General features: G+C 45.0%; 1 protein-coding gene across 1 annotated transcript; it reads right to left on the reverse strand.

Moving 5' to 3' along the window:
• Window positions 1-13198: 13198 nt before the first annotated feature.
• LOC119963193 (probable G-protein coupled receptor 139) lies at window positions 13199-13993 on the reverse strand. The gene has a single exon (XM_038791975.1). It carries the CDS (start codon window positions 13991-13993, stop codon window positions 13199-13201), a length of 795 nt encoding a protein of 264 aa, XP_038647903.1.
• Between the last annotated feature and the right edge of the window lie 6845 nt (window positions 13994-20838).

Genomic DNA, 20838 nt, shown 5'->3' on the forward strand with positions numbered 1-20838 from the left:
TGAGGGACGCCGTCAGTGTCCCTGCTGATTTCATCTGTGGGAAGTGCACCTAACTCCAGCTCCTCAAAAACCGTGTTAGGGACCTGGAGCTTGAGCTGGATGAACTTCGGATCATTCGGGAGGCAGAGGGGGTCATAGATAGGAGCTTCAGGGAAGTAGTTACACCAAAGACTGGAGATAGATGGGTAACTGTAAGAGGGACTGGGAAGAAGCAGTCAGTGCAGGGACCCCCTGCGGTCGTTCCCCTGAGTAACAAGTATACCGTTTTGGATACTTGTGGGGGGGGACGACTTACCAGGGGTAAGCCATGGGGTACGGGCCTCTGGCACGGAGTCTGTCCCTGTTGCTCAGAAGGGAAGGGGGGAAAGGAGTAGAACATTAGTAATTGGGGACTCAATAGTCAGGGGCACAGATAGGAGATTTTGTGGGAGTGAGAGAAACTCACGTTTGGTATGTTGCCTCCCAGGTGCAAGGGTACGTGATGTCTCGGATCGTGTTTTCCGGGTCCTTAAGGGGGAGGGGGAGCAGCCCCAAGTCGTAGTCCACATTGGCACTAACGACATAGGTAGGAAAGGGGACAAGGATGTCAGGCAGGCCTTTAGGGAGCTAGGATGGAAGCTCAGAGCGAGAACAAACAGAGTTGTTATCTCTGGGTTGTTGCCCGTGCCACGTGATAGTGAGATCAGGAATAGGGAGAGAGAGCAATTAAACACGTGGCTACAGGGATGGTGCAGGCGGGAGGGATTCAGATTTCTGGATAACTGGGGCTCTTTCTGGGGAAGGTGGGACCTCTCTAGACAGGATGGTCTACATCTGAACCTGAGGGGCACCAATATCCTGGGGGGGAGATTTGTTAGTGCTCTTTGGGGGGGTTTAAACTAATTCAGCAGGGGCATGGGAACCTGGATTGTAGTTTTGGGGTACGGGAGATTGAGAGTATACAGGTCAGGAGCACAGATTTGACTTCGCAGGAGGGTGCCAGTGTTCAGGTAGGTGGTTTGAAGTGTGTCTACTTCAATGCCAGGAGTATACGAAATAAGGTAGGGGAACTGGCAGCATGGGTTGGTACCTGGGACTTCGATGTTGTGGCCATTTCAGAGACATGGATAGAGCAGGGACAGGAATGGTTGTTGCAGGTTCCGGGGCTTAGGTGTTTTAGTAAGCTCAGAGAAGGGGGCAAAAGAGGGGGAGGTGTGGCGCTGCTAGTCAAGGACAGTATTACGGTGGCGGAAATGATGCTAGATGGGGACTCTTCTTCTGAGGTAGTATGGGCTGAGGTTAGAAACAGGAAAGGAGAGGTCACCCTGTTGGGAGTTTTCTATAGGCCACCTAATAGTTCTAGGGATGTAGAGGAAAGGATGGCGAAGATGATTCTGGAAAAGAGCGAAAGTAACAGGGTAGTTGTTATGGGAGACTTTAACTTTCCAAATATTGACTGGAAAAGATATAGTTCGAGTACATTAGATGGGTCATTCTTTGTACAATGTGTGCAGGAGGGTTTCCTGACACAATATGTTGACAGGCCAACAAGAGGCGAGGCCACATTGGATTTGGTTTTGGGTAATGAACCAGGCCAGGTGTTAGATCTGGAGGTAGGTGAGCACTTTGGAAACAGTGACCACAATTCGGTGACCTTTACGTTAGTGATGGAAAGGGATAAGTATACCCCGCAGGGCAAGAGTTATAGCTGGGGGAAGGGCAATTATGATGCCATTAGACATGACTTAGGATGTGTTGGTTGGAGAAGTAGGCTGCAAGGGTTGGGCACACTGGATATGTGGAGCTTGTTCAAGGAACAGCTATTGCATGTTCTTGATAAGTACGTACCAGTCAGGCAGGGAGGAAGGGGTCGAACGAGGGAACCGTGGTTTACCAAAGAAGTGGAATCTCTTGTTAAGAGGAAGAAGGAGGCCTATGTGAAGATGAGGCGTGAAGTTTCAATTGGGGCGCTTGATAGTTACAAGGAAGCGAGGAAGGATCTAAAGAGAGAGCTGAGACGAGCAAGGAGGGGACATGAGAAGTCTTTGGCAGGTAGGATCAAGGAAAACCCAAAAGCTTTCTATAGGTATGTCGGGAATAAAAGAATGACTAGGGTAAGAGTAGGGCCAGTCAAGGACAGTGGTGGGAAGTTGTGTGTGGAGGCTGAGGAGATAAGCGAGATACTAAATGAATACTTTTCGTCAGTATTCACTCAAGAAAAAGATAATATTGTGGAGGAGAATGCTGAGACCCAGGCTATTAGAATAGATGGCATTGAGGTGCGTAGGGAAGAAGTGTTGGCAATTCTGGACAAGGTGAAAATAGATAAGTCCCCGGGGCCGGATGGGATTTATCCTAGGATTCTCTGGGAAGCCAGGGAAGAGATTGCTGAGCCTTTGGCTTTGATTTTTAGGTCATCATTGGCTACAGGAATAGTGCCAGAGGACTGGAGGATAGCAAATGTGGTCCCTTTGTTCAAGAAGGGGAGTAGAGATAACCCCGGTAACTATAGGCCGGTGAGCCTAACGTCTGTGGTGGGTAAAGTCTTGGAGAGGATTATAAAAGATACGATTTATAATCATCTAGATAGGAATAATATGATTAGGGACAGTCAGCATGGTTTTGTGAAGGGTAGGTCATGCCTCACAAACCTTATCGAGTTCTTTGAGAAGGTGACTGAACAGGTAGACGAGGGTAGAGCAGTTGATGTGGTGTATATGGATTTCAGTAAAGCGTTTGATAAGGTTCCCCACGGTCGGCTATTGCAGAAAATACGGAGGCTGGGGATTGAGGGTGATTTAGAGATGTGGATCAGAAATTGGCTAGTTGAAAGAAGACAGAGAGTGGTAGTTGATGGGAAATATTCAGAATGGAGTTCAGTTACGAGTGGCGTACCACAAGGATCTGTTCTGGGGCCGTTGCTGTTTGTCATTTTTATAAATGACCTAGAGGAGGGCGCAGAAGGATGGGTGAGTAAATTTGCAGACGGCACTAAAGTCGGTGGAGTTGTAGACAGTGCGGAAGGATGTTGCAGGTTACAGAGGGACATAGATAAGCTGCAGAGCTGGGCTGAGAGGTGGCAAATGGAGTTTAATGTGGAGAAGTGTGAGGTGATTCACTTTGGAAAGAATAACAGAAATGCGGAATATTTGGCTAATGGTAAAATTCTTGGTAGTGTGGATGAGCAGAGGGATCTCGGTGTCCATGTACATAGATCCCTGAAAGTTGCCACCCAGGTTGATAGAGTTGTGAAGAAGGCCTATGGTGTGTTGGCCTTTATTGGTAGAGCGATTGAGTTCCGGAGCCATGAGGTCATGTTGCAGTTGTACAAAACTCTAGTACGGCCGCATTTGGAGTATTGCGTACAGTTCTGGTCGCCTCATTATAGGAAGGACGTGGAAGCTTTGGAACGGGTGCAGAGGAGATTTACCAGGATGTTGCCTGGTATGGAGGGAAAATCTTATGAGGAAAGGCTGATGGACTTGAGGTTGTTTTCGTTAGAGAGAAGAAGGTTAAGAGGTGACTTAATAGAGGCATACAAAATGATCAGAGGGTTAGATAGGGTGGACAGCGAGAGCCTTCTCCCGCGGATGGAGGTGTCTAGCACGAGGTGACATAGCCTTAAATTGAGGGGTAATAGATATAGGACAGAGGTCAGAGGTGGGTTTTTTACGCAAAGAGTGGTGAGGCCGTGGAATGCCCTACCTGCAACAGTAGTGAACACGCCAACATTGAGGGCATTTAAAATTTTATTGGATAAGCATATGGATGATAAGGGCATAGTGTAGGTTAGATGGCCTTTAGATTTTTTCCATGTCGGTGCAACATCGAGAGCCGAAGGGCCTGTACTGCGCTGTATCGTTCTATGTTCTATGTTCTATGTTCTATCCCGACCGAGGATGCTGCCCCCATCCTCCTCCCCCACAGGAGCAACATTGGCTACTCACCTCCTCGGGTCCCTGCAGCAGCCATTCTATCAGCTTTGTGCGACCAATTACTGAGCAGGTGTTTAGACTCAGGCCAGGTGAGACTGATTAATTGTCGTGTGTCCCCGCTTCAGGAGCAAAGTGTGAAAGGAGCTGAGTGAAGGTGGCCATGGCCCTTTTCTACGGCGCTAGCTATCATAAAGCAGTTTAGTTTAAAGGTCCCATTGAAAAGAGAAAATTAAGTTTCTCAGGTAAGTGAATGGGATGTGGGGTTGGGGATTCGAACATTATTGGGGATGGTCTTGACATCGGGGTAGAGGATCCAAACATTGGGGGTGGGGGTGGGGTCCAGACACCGGGGTTGTCTGTCTGAACTCCAGGTGGACTGCGGGGCTGTGGAGTCTATCATCAGAGGTCGGTGCCCAGACGTTGGGGGGTGGGTAGGGGGTGTCTAGTCAGTGGGGTTTCGGCAATTCCATGAGGGGTGGGGTGCTTAGCCGGGGGGAGGGATGGTGGGGGGTCCTTGAGGGAAGTAGGGCATGTGGGGGTGTAGCATCTCCAGCCTTCAATCTAAATTTCAGGTGGTTCGTTGTGAGTGCTTGCCTGTCTATTGGTTTCCTGATGGGATCTGGTCCAACCCTCCCGTATACTCAATAATTTCTATCTTCCAGACATCTTGGGAAGATGTTTTTCCTCTTGCAATTCATCGATCGCTCATTCCATCGGTATCAAAACTGGACGTGCTGTGATCTGGAGGTGCTCTTGTTTTGCATAATAGTCCAACAATTCATTCCTGCCCCGAATGTTCCTGTGAAAAACACCTCACGCCATTCAGAGATTTTATTTTATTTCGAAAGTTTTGGACAGAATTTTGTCAATTCCTAAGTTTGGTCAAATTGAAGGGTGATTTGTCAGAATTTTAAATGATCAAGTGATGGAAGAGAATGGACAGGTAAAGACCCTAGAGGCTGATGGGACACAGATGTCAGAGTAAATGGAAGAGGCTTGGTCAAGATCAGAGATAACTTTCCACACAGAGGAATGTGTGTATTTGTCATTCTATATTGTTCCAGCCATTGTCCAAAATAGGGGACAATTCATTGGGATCCTGACATTTTCACAATGATGGGGCAACCTGCAGCTGTGTGGAAGCCACCAGTTAATTGGAGGTGACATTGTGTGACAGTCCAGAGGATATCACAACCAGAGACTCATTATCCCACTGATGGGGGCATGGGTAGGGTGGGTACCACATTAAGAATATTATTGTGAACATTTCCTGGCCCAGCTCCTGATGTTTCCTTCCTGCCTGAGCAGTGAGAAACACTCCTAGTGGAGTGAAAACACCGGGAGCCAAATAGGAGGCTGCCTGTTGTAAAGCTGTGCTGGAATTCAGGTCATTCTCTTTGTGTCCATCAAAACATTTCATTGTTTTACACATTTCTATACATCTTTCCTCAGCCTTGGTATTTCAAGAGTAAAGAGACTCAGCCTGCTTATCATTTCTTGAGAATTTTGATCCTTATCATCCTTTTCAATTATTTTTAAATCCTCCTTGGTGGTTCTAGCATTTTTGTAATATGGCAACTAGTATCATACACGTACCAGCCTCCCCGAACAGGCGCCGGAATGTGGCGACTAGGGGCTTTTCACTGTCACTTCATTTGAAGCCAAATGGTGACAATAAGCGATTTTCATTTAATTTTCATTTCACATTCCAAGTCTGGTCTGATCGTGGTTTGATTCAGATTTAGCTCAACTTCTCTACTTTTTAATTCAGAACCTCGAGAATTAAACTCTAATGTTTGATTTGCCACTGTAACAACCTTAATACCTTGTTCATCATTTGTAGTTACATCTGAATTTATAGTCCGAGCACATTCTCCCCGTGTCTACATGGCTCTCACCCCCAGAACCCAAAAATGCGCAGGACAGGTGAATTGGCCACGCCAAATTGCACCTGAATTGGATACTCGAAATTTTTTTTAAAATAATTCATACTCCTAGATTTCTTTGCTCCTCTACCCCATTTAGATTCTTATTTGCTAAAGTTTATCTGATCTTATGATTGTTGGCAAATTGCAATACCTCACACGAAATGAACACTTTGCCTCAATATTCACCAAAGAGAAGGACTTGGTGGATGAGGAATATAGGGTAGAGGGTAGAGTTTGTATATATATATATTCTGAGTCATGTTGATATTAATAAAGATAAGGTGTTAGGCATCTTAAAGCATTAAAGGAGAAAAGTCCCCAGGGCCTGAGGGGATCTACCGTAAAATACTGTGGGAGACAAGGGAGGAAATTGCTGGGGCCTTGACAGTAATCTTTGTATCCTCATTGGCTACAGGTGAAGTTCCAGAGGACTGGACAGTAGCCAATGTTGTCCATTGTTTAAGAAGGACAGCAGGGATAATCCAGGAAATTATAGGCCGATGAGCCTTTTGTCAGTGGTGGGGAAATTATTGGTAAAGATTCTTAGAGGTAGGATTTACTCACATTTGGAAACAAATGGACTTATTAGTGATCAACAGCATGGTTTTGTGAAGGGAAGGTCATGCCCCACTAAATTGATCGAGTTATTCAAGGAAGTGACAAAGGTGATAGATGAGGGAAAGGCATGGACTTCAGTAAGGTCTTTGACAAGGTACCTCATGGTAGACTGGTACAAAAGTTGAAACCACATGGGGTCGGAGGAGAGCTGGCAAGTTGGATACGGAACTGGCTTGGGCACAGAATACAGAGGGTAGCAGTAGAAGGGTGCTTTACTGAATGGAAGGCTGTGACTCATGGTGTTACACAGGGATCAGTTCTGGGGCCTTTGTTGTTCGTGGTGTATAAAAATGATTTGGAAGAAAATGTAGCTGGTCTGATTAATACATTTGCAGATGACACAAAAATTGGTGGAGTTGCGGATAGTGAAGTGAATTGTCAGAAGATACAGCGGGATATAAACTAGTTGGAGTCTTGGGCGGAGAAATGGCAGATGGAGTATAATCCGGACAAGTGTGAGGTAATTTATTTTGGAAGGGCTAATACAGATGGGTAATAGACAGTAAATCTCAGAACCCACAGGAGTATTGATAGGCGAAGGGATCTGGGCATGCATGTCCACTGATCACTGAAAGTAGCAATGCATGTGGATAAGGTGGTCAAGAAGGCATACGGCATACAGGCCTTCATTGGTCGTGGCATTGAATATAAAAATTGGCAAATCATGTTGCAGCTGTACAGGACCTTATTTATGCCTCATTTGGAACACTGTGTACAGTTCTGGTTGCCACACTACCTGAAAGATGTAAATGCTTGGGAGAGTGGACTGGGATGTTGCCTGATATGGACGGCATTAGTTATGAAGAGAGGTTAAATAAACTCGGTCTGTTCTCACTTGAACAAAGGAGATTGAAAGGTGACCTGATAGAGGTCTACAAGACTGAGTGGCAAGGACAGAGTAGATAGTCAGATGCTCTTTCCTGCAGTAGGAGAGTCAAGTATTAGGGGACATTGGTTTAAAGTGTGTGGGGAAAAGGTTAGAACTGGTGTGCGAGGCAGGTTTTTTACACAGAGGGTGAGAAATATATGGAAAGCCCTGCCTGGGGAGGTGGTGGGAGAAGGCATGATAGCGGCATTTAAGGGGCATTTGGGCAAATATATGAATAGAGTGGCAATGGAAGGATATGGACAGAAGGGATCAGAAGGGATCAGAAGGGAAGGGGGGAGCATAGAAAAGCAATAGTAACAGGAGATTCAATGGTTAGGGGAATAGATAGGAGATTCTGTGGTCGCGAGCGAGACTCCCGAAAGGTATGTTGCCTCCCGGGTGCCAGGGCCAGGGATGTCTCGGATCGTGTCTTCAGGATCCTGAAGGGGGAGGGTGAGCAGCCAGAAGTCGTGGTGCACATTGGTACCAACGATGTAGGTAGGAAAAAGGGTGTGGAGGTAATAAACAAGTTTAGGGAGTTAGGCTGGAAGTTAAAGGCCAGGACAGACAGAGTTGTCATCTCTGGTTTGTTGCCGGTGCCACGTGATAGCGAGGCTAGGAATAGGGAGAGAGTGCAGTTGAACACGTGGCTGCAGGAATGGTGTAAGAGGGAGGGCTTCAGGTATTTGGATAATTGGAGCGCATTCTGGGGAAGGTGGGACCTGTACAAGCAGGACGGGTTGCATATGAACCAGAGGGGCACCAATATCCTGGGGGGGAGGTTTTCTAGTACTCTTCGGAAGGGTTTAAACTAATTTGGCAGGGGAATGGAAACCGGATCTGTAGTCCAGCAACTAAGGTAGACGATAGTCAGGACGCCAAAGCACGTAGTGATGCAGTGGGGAAGGTAACAATGACAAAGGAGAGTACTTGCAGGCAAGGAGATGGGTTGAAGTGTGTAGACTTTAATGCAAGAAGCATCAGGAATAAGGTGGGTGAACTTAAGGCATGGATCTGTACTTGGGACTACGATGTGGTGGCCGTCACGGAAACTTGGATAGAAGAGGGGCAGAAATGGTTGTTGGAGGTCCCTGGTTATAGATGTTTCAACAAGATTAGGGAGGATGGTAAAAGAGGTGGGGGGTGGCATTGTTAATTAGAGATAGTATAACAGCTGCAGAAAGGCAGTTCGAGGGGGATCTGCTGACTGAGGTAATATGGGTTGAAGTTAGAAATAGGAAAGGAGCAGTCACCTTGTTGGGAGTTGTCTATAGGCCCCCCAATAGCAGCAGAGATGTGGAGGAACAGATTGGGAAACAGATTTTGGAAAGGTGCAGAAGTCACAGGGTAGTAGTCATGGGTGACTTCAACTTCCCAAACATTGAGTGGAAACTCTTTAGATCAAATAGTTTGGATGGGGTAGTGTTTGTGCAGTGTGTCCAGGAAGCTTTTCTAACACAGTATGTAGATTGTCCGACCAGAGGGGAGGCCATATTGGATTTAGTACTTGGTAATGAACCAGGGCAGGTGATAGATTTGTTAGTGGGGGAGCATTTTGGAGGTAGTGACCACAATTCTGTGACTTTCACTTTAGTAATGGAGAGGGATAGGTGCGAGCAACAGGGCAAGGTTTATAATTGGGGGAAGGGTAAATACAATGGTGTCAGACAAGAATTGAAGTGCAGAAGTTGGGAACATAGGCTGTCAGGGAAGGACACAATTGAAATGTGGAACTTGTTCAAGGAACAGGTACTGCGTGTCTTTGATATGTATGTCCCTGTCAGGCAGGGAAGAGATGGTCGAGTGAGGGAACCATGGTTGACAAGAGAGTTTGAATGTCTTGTGAAGAGGAAGAAGGAGACTTGTGTAAGGCTGAAGAAATAAGGTTCAGACAGGGCGCTGGAGGGATACAAGATAGCCAGGAGGGAACTGAAGAAAGGGATTAGGGGAGCTAAGAGAGGGCATGAAAAATCTTTGGCGGGTAGGATCAAGGAAAACCCCAAGGCCTTTTACACATATGTGAGAAATATGAGAATGACTAGAGCGAGGGTAGGTCCGATTAAGGACAGTAGCGGGAGATTGTGTATTGAGTCTGAAGAGATAGGAGAGGTCTTGAACAAGTATTTTTCTTCAGTATTTACAAACGAGAGGGGCCATATTGTTGGAGAGGACAGTGTTAAACAGACTGATATGCTCGAGGAGGTACTTGTCAGGAAGGAAGATGTGTTGCGCATTTTGATAAACTTGAGGATAGACAAGTCCCCCGGGCCTGATGGGATATATCCAAGGATTCTATGGGAAGCAAGAAATGAAATTGCAGAGCCGTTGGCAATGATCTTTTCGTCCTCGCTGTCAACAGGGGTGGTACCAGAGGATTGGAGAGTGGCGAATGTCGTGCCCCTGTTCAAAAAAGGGAATAGGGATAACCCTGGGAATTACAGGCCAGTTAGTCTTACTTCGGTGGTAGGCAAAGTAATGGAAAGGGTACTGAGGGATAGGATTTCTGAGCATCTGGAAAGGCATTGCTTGATTAGGGATAGTCAGCACGGATTTGTGAGGGGTAGGCCTTGCCTTACAAGTCTTATTGAATTCTTTGAGGAGGTGACCAAGCATGTGGATGAAGGTAAAGCAGTGGATGTAGTGTACATGGATTTTAGTAAGGAATTTGATAAGGTTCCCCATGGTAGGCTTATGCAGAAAGTAAGGAGGCATGGGATAGTGGGAAATTTGGCCAGTTGGATAACAAACTGGCTAACCGATAGAAGACAGAGAGTGGTGGTGGATGGCAAATATTCAGCCTGGAGCCCAGTTATCAGTGGCGTACCGCAGGGATCAGTTCTGGGTCCTCTGCTGTTTGTGATTTTCATTAACGACTTGGATGAGGGAGTTGAAGGGTGGGTCAGTAAATTTGCAGATGATACGAAGATTGGTGGAGTTGTGGATAGTGAGGAGGGCTGTTGTCGGCTTCAAAGAGACATAGATAGAAGGCAGAGCTGGGCTGAGAAGTGGCAGATGGAGTTTAACCCTGACAAGTGTGAGGTTGTCCATTTTGGAAGGACAAATCTGAATGCAGAATACAGGGTTAATGGTAGGGTTCTTGGCAATGTGGAGGAGCAGAGAGATCTTGGGGTCTATGTTCATAGTTCTTTGAAAGTTGCCACTCAAGTGGATAGAGCTGTGAAGAAGGCCTATGGTGTGCTAGCGTTCATTAGCAGAGGGATTGAATTTAAGAGCCGTGAGGTGATGATGCAGCTGTACAAAACCTTGGTCAGGCCACATTTGGAATACTGTGTGCAGTTCTGGTCACCTCATTTTAGGAAGGATGTGGAAGCTTTGGAAAAGGTGCAAAGGAGATTTACCAGGATTTTGCCTGGAATGGAGAGTAGGTCATACGAGGAAAGGTTGAGGGTGCTAGGCCTTTTCTCATTAGAACGGAGAAGAATGAGGGGCGACTTGATAGAGGTTTATAAGATGATCAGGGGAATAGATAAAGTAGACAGTCAGAGACTTTTTCCCCGGGTGGAACACACCATTACAAGGGGACATAAATTTAAGATAAATGGTGGAAGATATAGAGGGGATGTCAGAGGTAGGTTCTTTACCCAGAGAGTAGTGGGGGCATGGAATGCACTGCCTGTGGTAGTAGTTGAGTCGGAAAAGTTAGGGACCTTCAAGCGGCTATTGGATAGGTACTTGGATTAGGGTAGAATAATGGAGTGTAGGTTAACTTATTAAGGGCAGCACGGTAGCATTGTGGATAGCACAATTGCTTCACAGCTCCAGGGTCCCAAGTTCGGTTTCGACTTGGGTCACTGTCTGTGTGGAGTCTGCACATCCTCCCCGTGACTGCGTGGGTTTCCTCCGGGTACTCCGGTTTCCTCCCACAGTCCAAAGATGTGCAGGTTGGGTGGATTGGCCATGAAAAATTGTCCAAAATTCTATGATTTACCTAGGACAAAAGTTCGGCGCAACATCGTGGTCCGAAGGGCCTGTTCTGTGCTGTATTTCTCTATCTATCTCTATCTCACTACGCAGCTTCTTATACATTCATGCTTCTCACTCAATCAATTATTCCTGTTGTGTGGAGTTAGTGACAAGTGAAATCTGTGTCATTTCAATCTTTGCCTATAACTGGTCAGATTGTCTTAATTATAACCAGTCCCCATTTAAACTTTCTATTTACGACAAACTAAAATCTATCCCAATATCCTCAAATCAATTGTTTCTCAGATCCTGGAGGATTCACTTTTAACTTTCTGCCTGACTATGATGCGGAGATTTGAGTAACAATCTGATCCTGTTTTCAAAGAACTTTGGATATGTTTATTGGACAGGAGTTGAACTGGATAGGAACAATAACTTTGCTACCCGTCCTTTTGGATAAGATCAAGCGCAGGATCAAGCCTGAGGTCAGGTGTAATGCCTGTTCTTGTCAGCTTGGATCTAGTCTGTCTCACTTGTAGTACACATGAATTGGATTCAATTTGAATTTGAATTGGCTTTTGGAGGTGGATTAAGGGCTTGCACATTGAATTTTTAAACTCACCACTATTCTTAGAATTCCCACTATACCAAAAAAAGGTCGCTATTCTAAATGGTGAACAGGGATTCTCACTCCCTGACTCCGATGCAGGCTTCGGTGGTTGCTATTTAGGTCAAACTATATTTTCAAGTTATCCCCCAGTATAACCCATACATTCACCGAAGAATGTTACCTACTTACCCCTTAGTAGCATCGATGACCTGGGTCCTGCGTTGTTAAGGAAGTAAAGTAGGCTAATAACCACTTTTTCAGGTTAAGTTAAGTTATTTTATTATTATATTTTTTCTTTTAAAAGCTGCAAACACTTTCTTTACAGAAAGGAAAAAGATCTTGCTTTGGGATCCTTCCTGTTGGTTGAAGGGACCTTCAGGCCCTGGCCTTGACAATCGATCTTCTTTAAAATCTGGTCTTCTTGAGATGTATTCGCTGGTGAACTCGGTTGCTGTGTCCTATCCTTCCCATCACCGAGCTGTGAGAGCTGGCTCTGCTGGCTGTCCCCTTTCTTCAGGTTTATATTCTCTTTCGAAGAGTCACCAAGTTTTAACGACTTTATTGTAAATGAGCTTGTTTCATTTTGATTGTCAAAAAGTATCCTTGATGTAAACATCCAAATACAACCAACTATTCACTTTGCGCATAACGTCACCTCTCAGATCTGATTAAAAAACGCCCCGGTTTCAATAGGTGTTACCTCCACTTCCTGCTTTTGAATCGCTTAATTTTCCAATTGTCCCCAGCTCATAACTTTGCCTTTGATTTTGACTTCAAATTGTGTCTCCCGTAGACAGGTCGTCTCTAATTTTCTTTTAATTGATTTGATGTCCATAGAATTTTACATTTTAGAATTTACACCAAATTCGACTGAGCATCTTCCATCCTTTCCAGCTGTTTACTAAGAGTTTATTTCAATTAAGGTGTGAGACTTTGCTTTTAACTGATTGAAAATTTAACTGAAAGACCTGCCTGTTTTAAATATTCGTCAATTGAAACTCTCATCCATGCTTTTCCAGATACTTCCTGAGATAGTTACATTCCATGAAGGTGTGAGCCATTGTTTTAGCTTACCTCATGAAACCTGTGTGTTTGATAATCTGCATTTTACAATCCTGCTCTTTGCAGCTGCTATTAACCTTTTGTGGGATCTTTCCCTGTACCCTCTCAGACCAGATATTGCCAGACTTCCATGTTTCAAATGACACATTTTTCTGTATTTTCAAGAACAACATCCACTATGCACATTAGCTTTGTAACTCTGAGAAAGGAATAACATTTAAAAATAATTACTTTGCTGTCCAGTCTGGGTTTAAATTTGACAGATTTCTTCCCATTATTTAATGAACTTCAGGATGACAGTAAAGGGATATTTCACAGCGTTCATCACCTCCTCTCTGAACTTCCTCTGTGTGACGACGTAAATAAACGTGTTGGTGCAGGAACTGGATAACTGAAGCATTCTTCCCATCTTATCTGTTACAAGGCCAGAAGTTGTCCAGACGTCATACATTCCAGTAATTCGCTGAATGGATAGATATACGACACGTGTCACCCATAACAGGCCAAAACTGCCCGTTATGGTGAAAAGCAAAATGATGGATCTTCTTCGATTCTTCATTTCTGGATCATTCTTCTCATCCCCGTTTCGCTGTCCCCTCAGTTTCCTGCGGACTGCACTGGCCATCAGGATGTGCCTGATGGTGAGAGTATTGAGCAGTAGGATCAGCACAAAGGGGAGCACTGGAGTTAAAATGCGGTCTGTCCAGTCGAAAACCATCCACACATCATAATTGTGGTATTCGTATGATACCATACAGTAGTAGCTGTCATACTTAAAAAACACCGGAATTTTGTTGAATAGACTGAGTAAACACACGGTTATGATAACGGTGGCTGCAGTTTTCTCAGTGCAGTATTTCATCTTCAGTTTCTGGAAGCAAATGGCCACCATACGGTCAAAGGTGAAGGCGACTGTGAGCCAGACAGAGCTGCTAACAACAGCGGAAGCAATGACTTCTTTGCTGTTACAGGCATATGGGGAGTAGTAGAATACAATCTGCAGCTTGAAGGGATTAACTTTTTCCAGTATGACCCGAATAATGACAACCAGCAGATCTGCGACAGCCATAGCCACCATATACCAAGTGACTCCTTTGGAGAGACCACACCTTCCTCGAGATAGAGTCACAATTGCAACTACGTTAGCTGTGAATTTAAAACAGAAGGTAAAGCAAATTTGTCCAGTGAGGAGAAGCAAGAATATGAAGAGTAAATAGAGCAAATGGTACAGTTTCCTAATTTTACAACTCACACGAAAGAAACAGAGTGGAGACTGTTTCCCAATGTAAGTCTCGCAATGAAATGAAAATCACTTGTTGTCACGAGTAAGCTTCAATGAAGTTACTGTGAAAAGCCCGTAGTCGCCACATGCCGGCGCCTGTTCGGGGAGGCTGGTACAGGAATTGAACCGTGCTGCTGGCCTGCCTTGGTCTACTTTAAAAGCCAGCAATTTAGCCCAGTGTGCTAAACCAGCCCCAATGTAAATGCAATTAGAACAGAAAAGTAACTGAGATCAGGTTAAATTAATCTCAACAAACTCACCGGTGAGGCTAGAGGGTTTCTAATTTAATTTCAGGTGCTTGGAATGGACATAGGATCGGATTGGCTGTTGAATCAGTTGAATAAGCTGCAGTGAGCACATGGATGATTCATGAATCCATTAATGTGTCACAGCTCATTACTTGTCAATTCTTTCAGAGCATTCCGGGAAGGTAGCAAATGATACGGCAAATCATTCACATTCTTTTCATGACAGAACACACCCTCACAATCAACTCCAACAAAACAGGGACACACACAACACTGAGACTCTCCTTGTATTTGTTAGCCGGGTGTCAGTGGCAGCACACACACATTTGAGACTGAGAATTGTGGGTTCAGGGGAGAAGGGGGTAGCTGTCCTGGACAAGGTGAGCTGCAGAAGGCATGTTATGAGAGAACTACAGAAAGATGTGAGTTCAGGGGTGGGACAGGGGGAACATCAGGGTGTGTCAGACTAGATGACAAACGCCACATCAGTGATTACATTTCAAAGGTCTTTTATTGCTTGCAAAGAGCTTTAGGATGCCCTCAAGCTGTGAAAGGGATTCTATTAATGCAATTTTTTTTCTCTTACATAATACATTGGGAAGAGACAGCAAACATTTCAAACACATTCGGAGAACATCTTCCCACTTTTGTTCCATCATTTGAGGAAATGGAAAACTAATATAGGTGTATAGAGAGAGATGGAAAGAGGGAGGGATCACAAATACAATATCCTCACTGAAACCTGGAGAGAAAGTTAATCAATAAACACTTGGTTAGCTAGGATTCAATATCCAAAATAAATCATTGCCTGAAATCAAATAAAGATCAACATAATTTGAAATCATAACTTCAAACATACGACTATGTAACATGCCCCACACTAACAAGTTCCACTATCAGAGCAGTCAACCACACAAGGTTATAATAACTCACATAGAACTCCAACCACTCCAAGAATGTGATAGAAAATGGGTTCGACATCAAAGAGCAGAAACAATAGATCCACCAGACCCATGTTCTGTGATGAACGTTATTGTCCTTTAGTTTTCACTGACTCTCTGAGCTCACTCACTCAGTGGAGCCCTTTTTTAATACAGGTGAGTGACACCCACTGAGACCATGAGAATTATGTAAACATTGTCATTATTTCCAGTGGGAGTAAAAAGGTTATCACAATGCGTGAAAACTCAATTAGTTAAAGATAAACAGAATTGTATTATTTACACTTGATCAACACCAGCTCAAGACCTGGAATAGAAACACCATGGAACTGAGAACAGAAAATAGACCATTCAACTTCTCATACCTGCTCTGGCTATTGAAAGAATGATCCACTCACTTCCATTTTGATTCCCGGCTTGGGTCACTGTGTGTGCGGAGTTTGCACTTTCTCCCTGTGTCTGCGTGGGGTTTCCTCCGGGTGCTCTGGTTTTCTCCCACAGTTCAAAGATGTGCAAGTTAGGCTAAATTGCCCTTAGTGTCCAAAAGGGGTTCCTGGGTTACAGGGATAGGGTGGAGGTGTGGGCTTGGGTGGGGTGCTCTTTCCAAGGGTCGGTGCAGACTCAATGGGACAAATGGCCTCCTTCTGCACTGTAACTTCAATGATTTACCGCTCCTTCCCCCATTTCCTTTCCTTGGAAAAACATTTCATTGGATTCACTGACCTGTTGGGTGATGCAAAATCTAATAACCATAAGACATAGGAGCGAATTAGGCCATTCAGCCCATCACGTCTGCTCCACCATTCAATCATGGCTGATATGTTTCTCATCCTCATTCTCCTGTCTTTTCCCCATAAGCCCTGATCCCCTCATTAATCAAGAACCTATCTTGAAGACACTCAGTGATTTGGCCTCCACAGCCTTCTGCGGCAAATAATTCCACAGATTCACCACCCTCTGGCTAAGAAATTCCTCCTCATCGCTGTTTTAAAGAATTGTCCCTTCAGTCTGAGGCTGTACCCTGTGGTTCTAGTTTCTCCTGCAGAGAGAATGTCCTCCCCACATTCATTCTATCTCGGCGTCTCCGTATTCTGTAAGTTTCAATGAGATCCCCCCTTGTCCTTCTAAACTCTATAGAGTACAGACCTAAAGTTCTCAACTGCTCCTAATTTGACAAGTCCTTCATTCCGGAAGTCATTCTTGTGAACCTCCTCTGGACTCTTGCCAAGGCCAATACATCCTTCCTTTGATATGGCACCCAAAACTGCTCACAATATTCCAAATGGGGTCTGACTAGAGCATTATGTAGCCTCAGAGGTACATGCCTGGTCTTGTGTTCTAGCCCTCTCAAAGTAAATACGAACATTGCATTTTCCTTCCTAACTGCCAACTGAGCCTCCATGTTAACCTTAAGAGAATCCTGACAAATAGAACTCCTCAGTTCTTCGTACTTCTGATTTCCGAAGCCTTTTCCCAATTAGAAAATAGTCTAAGCTCAATTCTTCCAACCAAAGTGCATAATCTCACATTTTTCAACACTGTATTCCATCTGCTACTTCATTTTCCCCACACTCCTAGACCATCCAGGCCCTTCTGCAGCCTCCCTGCTTCCTCAGTACTACCTATCCCTCTACATATCTTTCTATCATCTGCAAACTTAGCAACAATTTCCCCAGTTCCTTCTTCCAGATCATTAATGTACATTGTGAATAGCTATGGGCCCAACACTGACTCCCGTGGAACCCCACCAGTCACCGGCTGCCGTCCTGAAAAGGACCCCTTTATCCCCACTCCCTGCCTCCTGCCAGTCAGCCAATCTTTTATCTGCACTCTGTACGTTCTCCCTGTATCCGCATGGGTTTCGTCTGGCTGCTCCAGTTTCCTCCCACTAGTCCCGAAAGACGTGCTGTTAGGTAATTTGGACATTCTGAATTCTCCCTCTGTGTGCCCAAACAGGCGCCAGAATGTGGCAACGAGGGGATTTTCACAGTAACTTCATTGCAGTGTTAATGTAAGCCTGGTTGTGACAATAAAGATTATTATTATTATTATCTTTGCCAGTACTTTGCCCCTAACACCGTGGGCTCTTATCTTATTTAGCAGCCTCCAGTGTGGTACACCTTGTCAAAGGGCCTTTTGGAATCCAAATAGATCACGTCCACTGGTTCTCCTTTGTCTAACTTCCTCATTACCTCCTCAAAGAATTCTAACAGATTTGTCAAGCATGACCTCCCCTTGACGAACCTGTGCTGACCTTTCCTATTTTACCATTCACTTCTAAGTACTCCACAATGTCGCCCTTAATAATAGACTCTAATTATTGATGAAGATTTCCTGAGCTTGGAGGAACTGAAGGAGGGGTTTGGGTTGCCAGTTGGGAATGGGTTCCGGTATTTACAAGTGAGGGATTTTGTACGGAGGAAGGTTTCGACCTTCTCGCACCTGCCTCACCGGGAACTGCAGGATAAGGTGGTGTCGAGAACAGGGCAAGGTCTCAGAGATTTATAAGGAACTGATGGAGTGCGAGGGAGCCCCAATAGGGGAGGTGAAGAGAAGGGGGAAGAAGAGTTGGGGAGGCGGGAGTTGGAGGCTGGATTATGGGAGGAGGCCCTGAGGAGAGCTAATGAATCCTTGTTGTGCGGCAGGCTCAGCCTCATACAATTCAAAATGGTTCACAGGGCACAACTGACTGTGGACCGGATGAGCAGGTTCTTTGAGGGGGTGGAGGATAGGTGTGTGCGCTGTGCTGGGGGTCCTGTTTCTGGCAGGGATTTGCTGACGTCATGTCAGAGATATTAAAAGTGAGGATGGTTGTGATCTTTAGTGTGTCGCAAGACCCGGGAGCCCAGTGGGGTAGAGAGGCCGACATCCTGGCCTTTGCCTCCCTGGTGGCCGGAGACGGATGGAGGGACTCGGAGACCCCGAAGATGGGGGTGTGGGTTAGCGACATGGTGCGGACTTGAGAAAATTAAATTTGCCTTGAGAGGTTCGTTGCAGGGTTTGTTCGGAGGTGGCAGCCGTTCATCGACTTCTTGTCAGCGGGGGGTGGGGGGGGGGGGGTGAGTGAAAAGGGTGGAAGGGGATACATGGGAGATACAAGTGAGGGAAAGAGGACCAGCGGACGGTGGGCTGGGGAAGGTGGCACTGTTCATGTAAGCCATGTTGCCTGAGGGTCTGTTCCCGGGGAGTTTGTTGGTTATATTGCTGTGTTTTTTGTTCTTGTTGAAATTTGATGTTTAAAATTGTTAAAATTATAAATGCCTGAATAAAATATTTTTTATTAAAAAAAATAATAGACTCTAAAATATTATCAACAACTGAAGTCAAGCTAATCGGAGTATAATTTACTGTCTTCTGCCTCCCTCTCTTCTTAAACAGGGGTGTTACATTATCCAATTTCCAATCCTCTGGGACCCTCTCTGCCTCCAGTGTTCCTGAAAGACCACCACCAATGCCTCCACAATTTCCTCAGCTATCTCCTTCAGACTCCTGGGATGTAGTCCATCTGGTCCAGGTGATTTACCCACCTTCAGTCCTTTCAATTTCCCCAGAACCTTCTCCTTCGTGTTGGCCATTACACTCACCTGTGCCTCCTCACTCTCTTGAAGTCCTGGCATCACACTGGAGTCTTCAACCATGAAGACTGATACAAAGTAACTATTCAGTTCCTCTGCCACTTCTTTGATTCCTATTATTTCATCTTCAGCTACATTTTCCGATGGTCCAATGTCTATTTTTGACTCTCTCTTGCCTTTTATATATTTAAAAAAAGTCTTCCTATCTTCTTTTAAATTACTAGCTAACTTGCACTCATATTTCATCTTCTCCCCCATGATTGCTTTTTTAGTTAGCCTCTGCTCGCTTTTAAAGGCTTCCCAATTCTCTGGCTTCCCAATGATCCTCGCCACTTTGTATGCTTTTTCTTTTACTTTTATGCTGTCATTGGCTTCCCTTGTTAGCCATGGATGCCTTGTCCTCCCCTGAGCATGTTTCCTCCTCCTTGGGATAAAAATCTGTTGTGACTTATGGGAAACCCAACCCCAATGACTGGGAGAGTTCAAACTCAGCTGTGTAAAGGGGAAATTGAATGGTACAACAGTTCTTGGTCCCTGAGGGGGTCAAAACACACGTCCCTCTCCAAAGTACAAAAATGAATGGTTCCAAAGTGGAAGACATAATAGAGCAAATAAAGCGTTGGTCAAACTAAAAATGCAGGAGTGTGTTTTGAGGTTCCCGGTTTTAGGTGACCTTAGGCACTTGAAACGCATAGTTTACAGTGATGTATCCTATGCAAATTTATGTGATGGGGTTTCAAGCGCAAGAGGTTTTCTAATTTTCCTTTTGGGGAACAATGGTAAATTTTGCCCTCTTTTGTGGGAAACAAAGAAAACAAGGAGATTGGTCAAAAGCACTTTGGCTGCTGAGGCATTAAGCCTTGTAGAGGCAGTGGTTATGGCCTTTTATATATCTCAGATATTGACAGAAATTTGGGGATTAGGGGATTTGTGAAATCTACCGATTGAATGTCACTTTGACAATAAATCCCAATGGGAAAATGTGCACTCTACAGAAAGTGTCAATGAAAAAAAGTTAAGGATAGTAAAAATTAAATGGGTGACAGTAGCTGTCAATTGTCAGACTGTTGCACAAAAAAAGGGGCTAGTTCACAGAAAGTTTTGGATATTGTTAATGTCACACTGCTGTTTCTGTGACTGTTTTTTCATCTTCAAAAAATGAAAAAAAAAAGAAGGGGGAAATTCTGTGTGAAGGGGGAAAAAAAGAAGGGGGAAATTTTGGGGGGGGCCGGAGAATTCAGCAGCCGGGGGGGGGCCGGATTCACGCCGACCCCTGCCGATTCTCCGACCCAGTGGGGGGGGGGGTCGGAGAATCCCGCCCATGGAGTGGAGTACTACTCAGTAGGGAAGATGCGTGGAGAGATCTACCAATCCATAAGAGGGTCATTCGTTTGTATGGTCACAGCAGGAAAGAAGCTGCTTTTGAACCTGTTAGTGCATGCTCCCAGAATTTTGTATCTCCTGCCCGATGGAAGAGATTGGTGGAGAGAATAACCCGTGTGGGAGAGGTCTTTGATTCTGCTGCCCGCTTTCCCAAGGCAGTGGGAGGTGTAGACAGAGTCAATGGATGAGAGGTGGGTTCGCGTGATGGACTGGGCTGTGTTCACGACTCGCTGCAGTTTTTTATGGTCTTGAGCCATGAAGGGGCTGTCCAGTGATGAGACATCTTAAAACTGAATAGCTAGGATGCCACTCGAATAGTTCTACATAATTCTTTATTAAGGATTTACATTAATTATCGGAAGTGTACTGGGTAATCATTCTTAACCATTGAACCTGTATTTTGGGACATAGCAGTGATAATCATGTAAACTCTAGCTACAAGTAGTGGCCACAATGCATGATGGGATGAAGGCTAGCTAACTTGC

This window comes from Scyliorhinus canicula, chromosome 1, assembly GCF_902713615.1.
Source record: "Scyliorhinus canicula chromosome 1, sScyCan1.1, whole genome shotgun sequence".
NCBI lineage: Eukaryota > Metazoa > Chordata > Chondrichthyes > Carcharhiniformes > Scyliorhinidae > Scyliorhinus > Scyliorhinus canicula.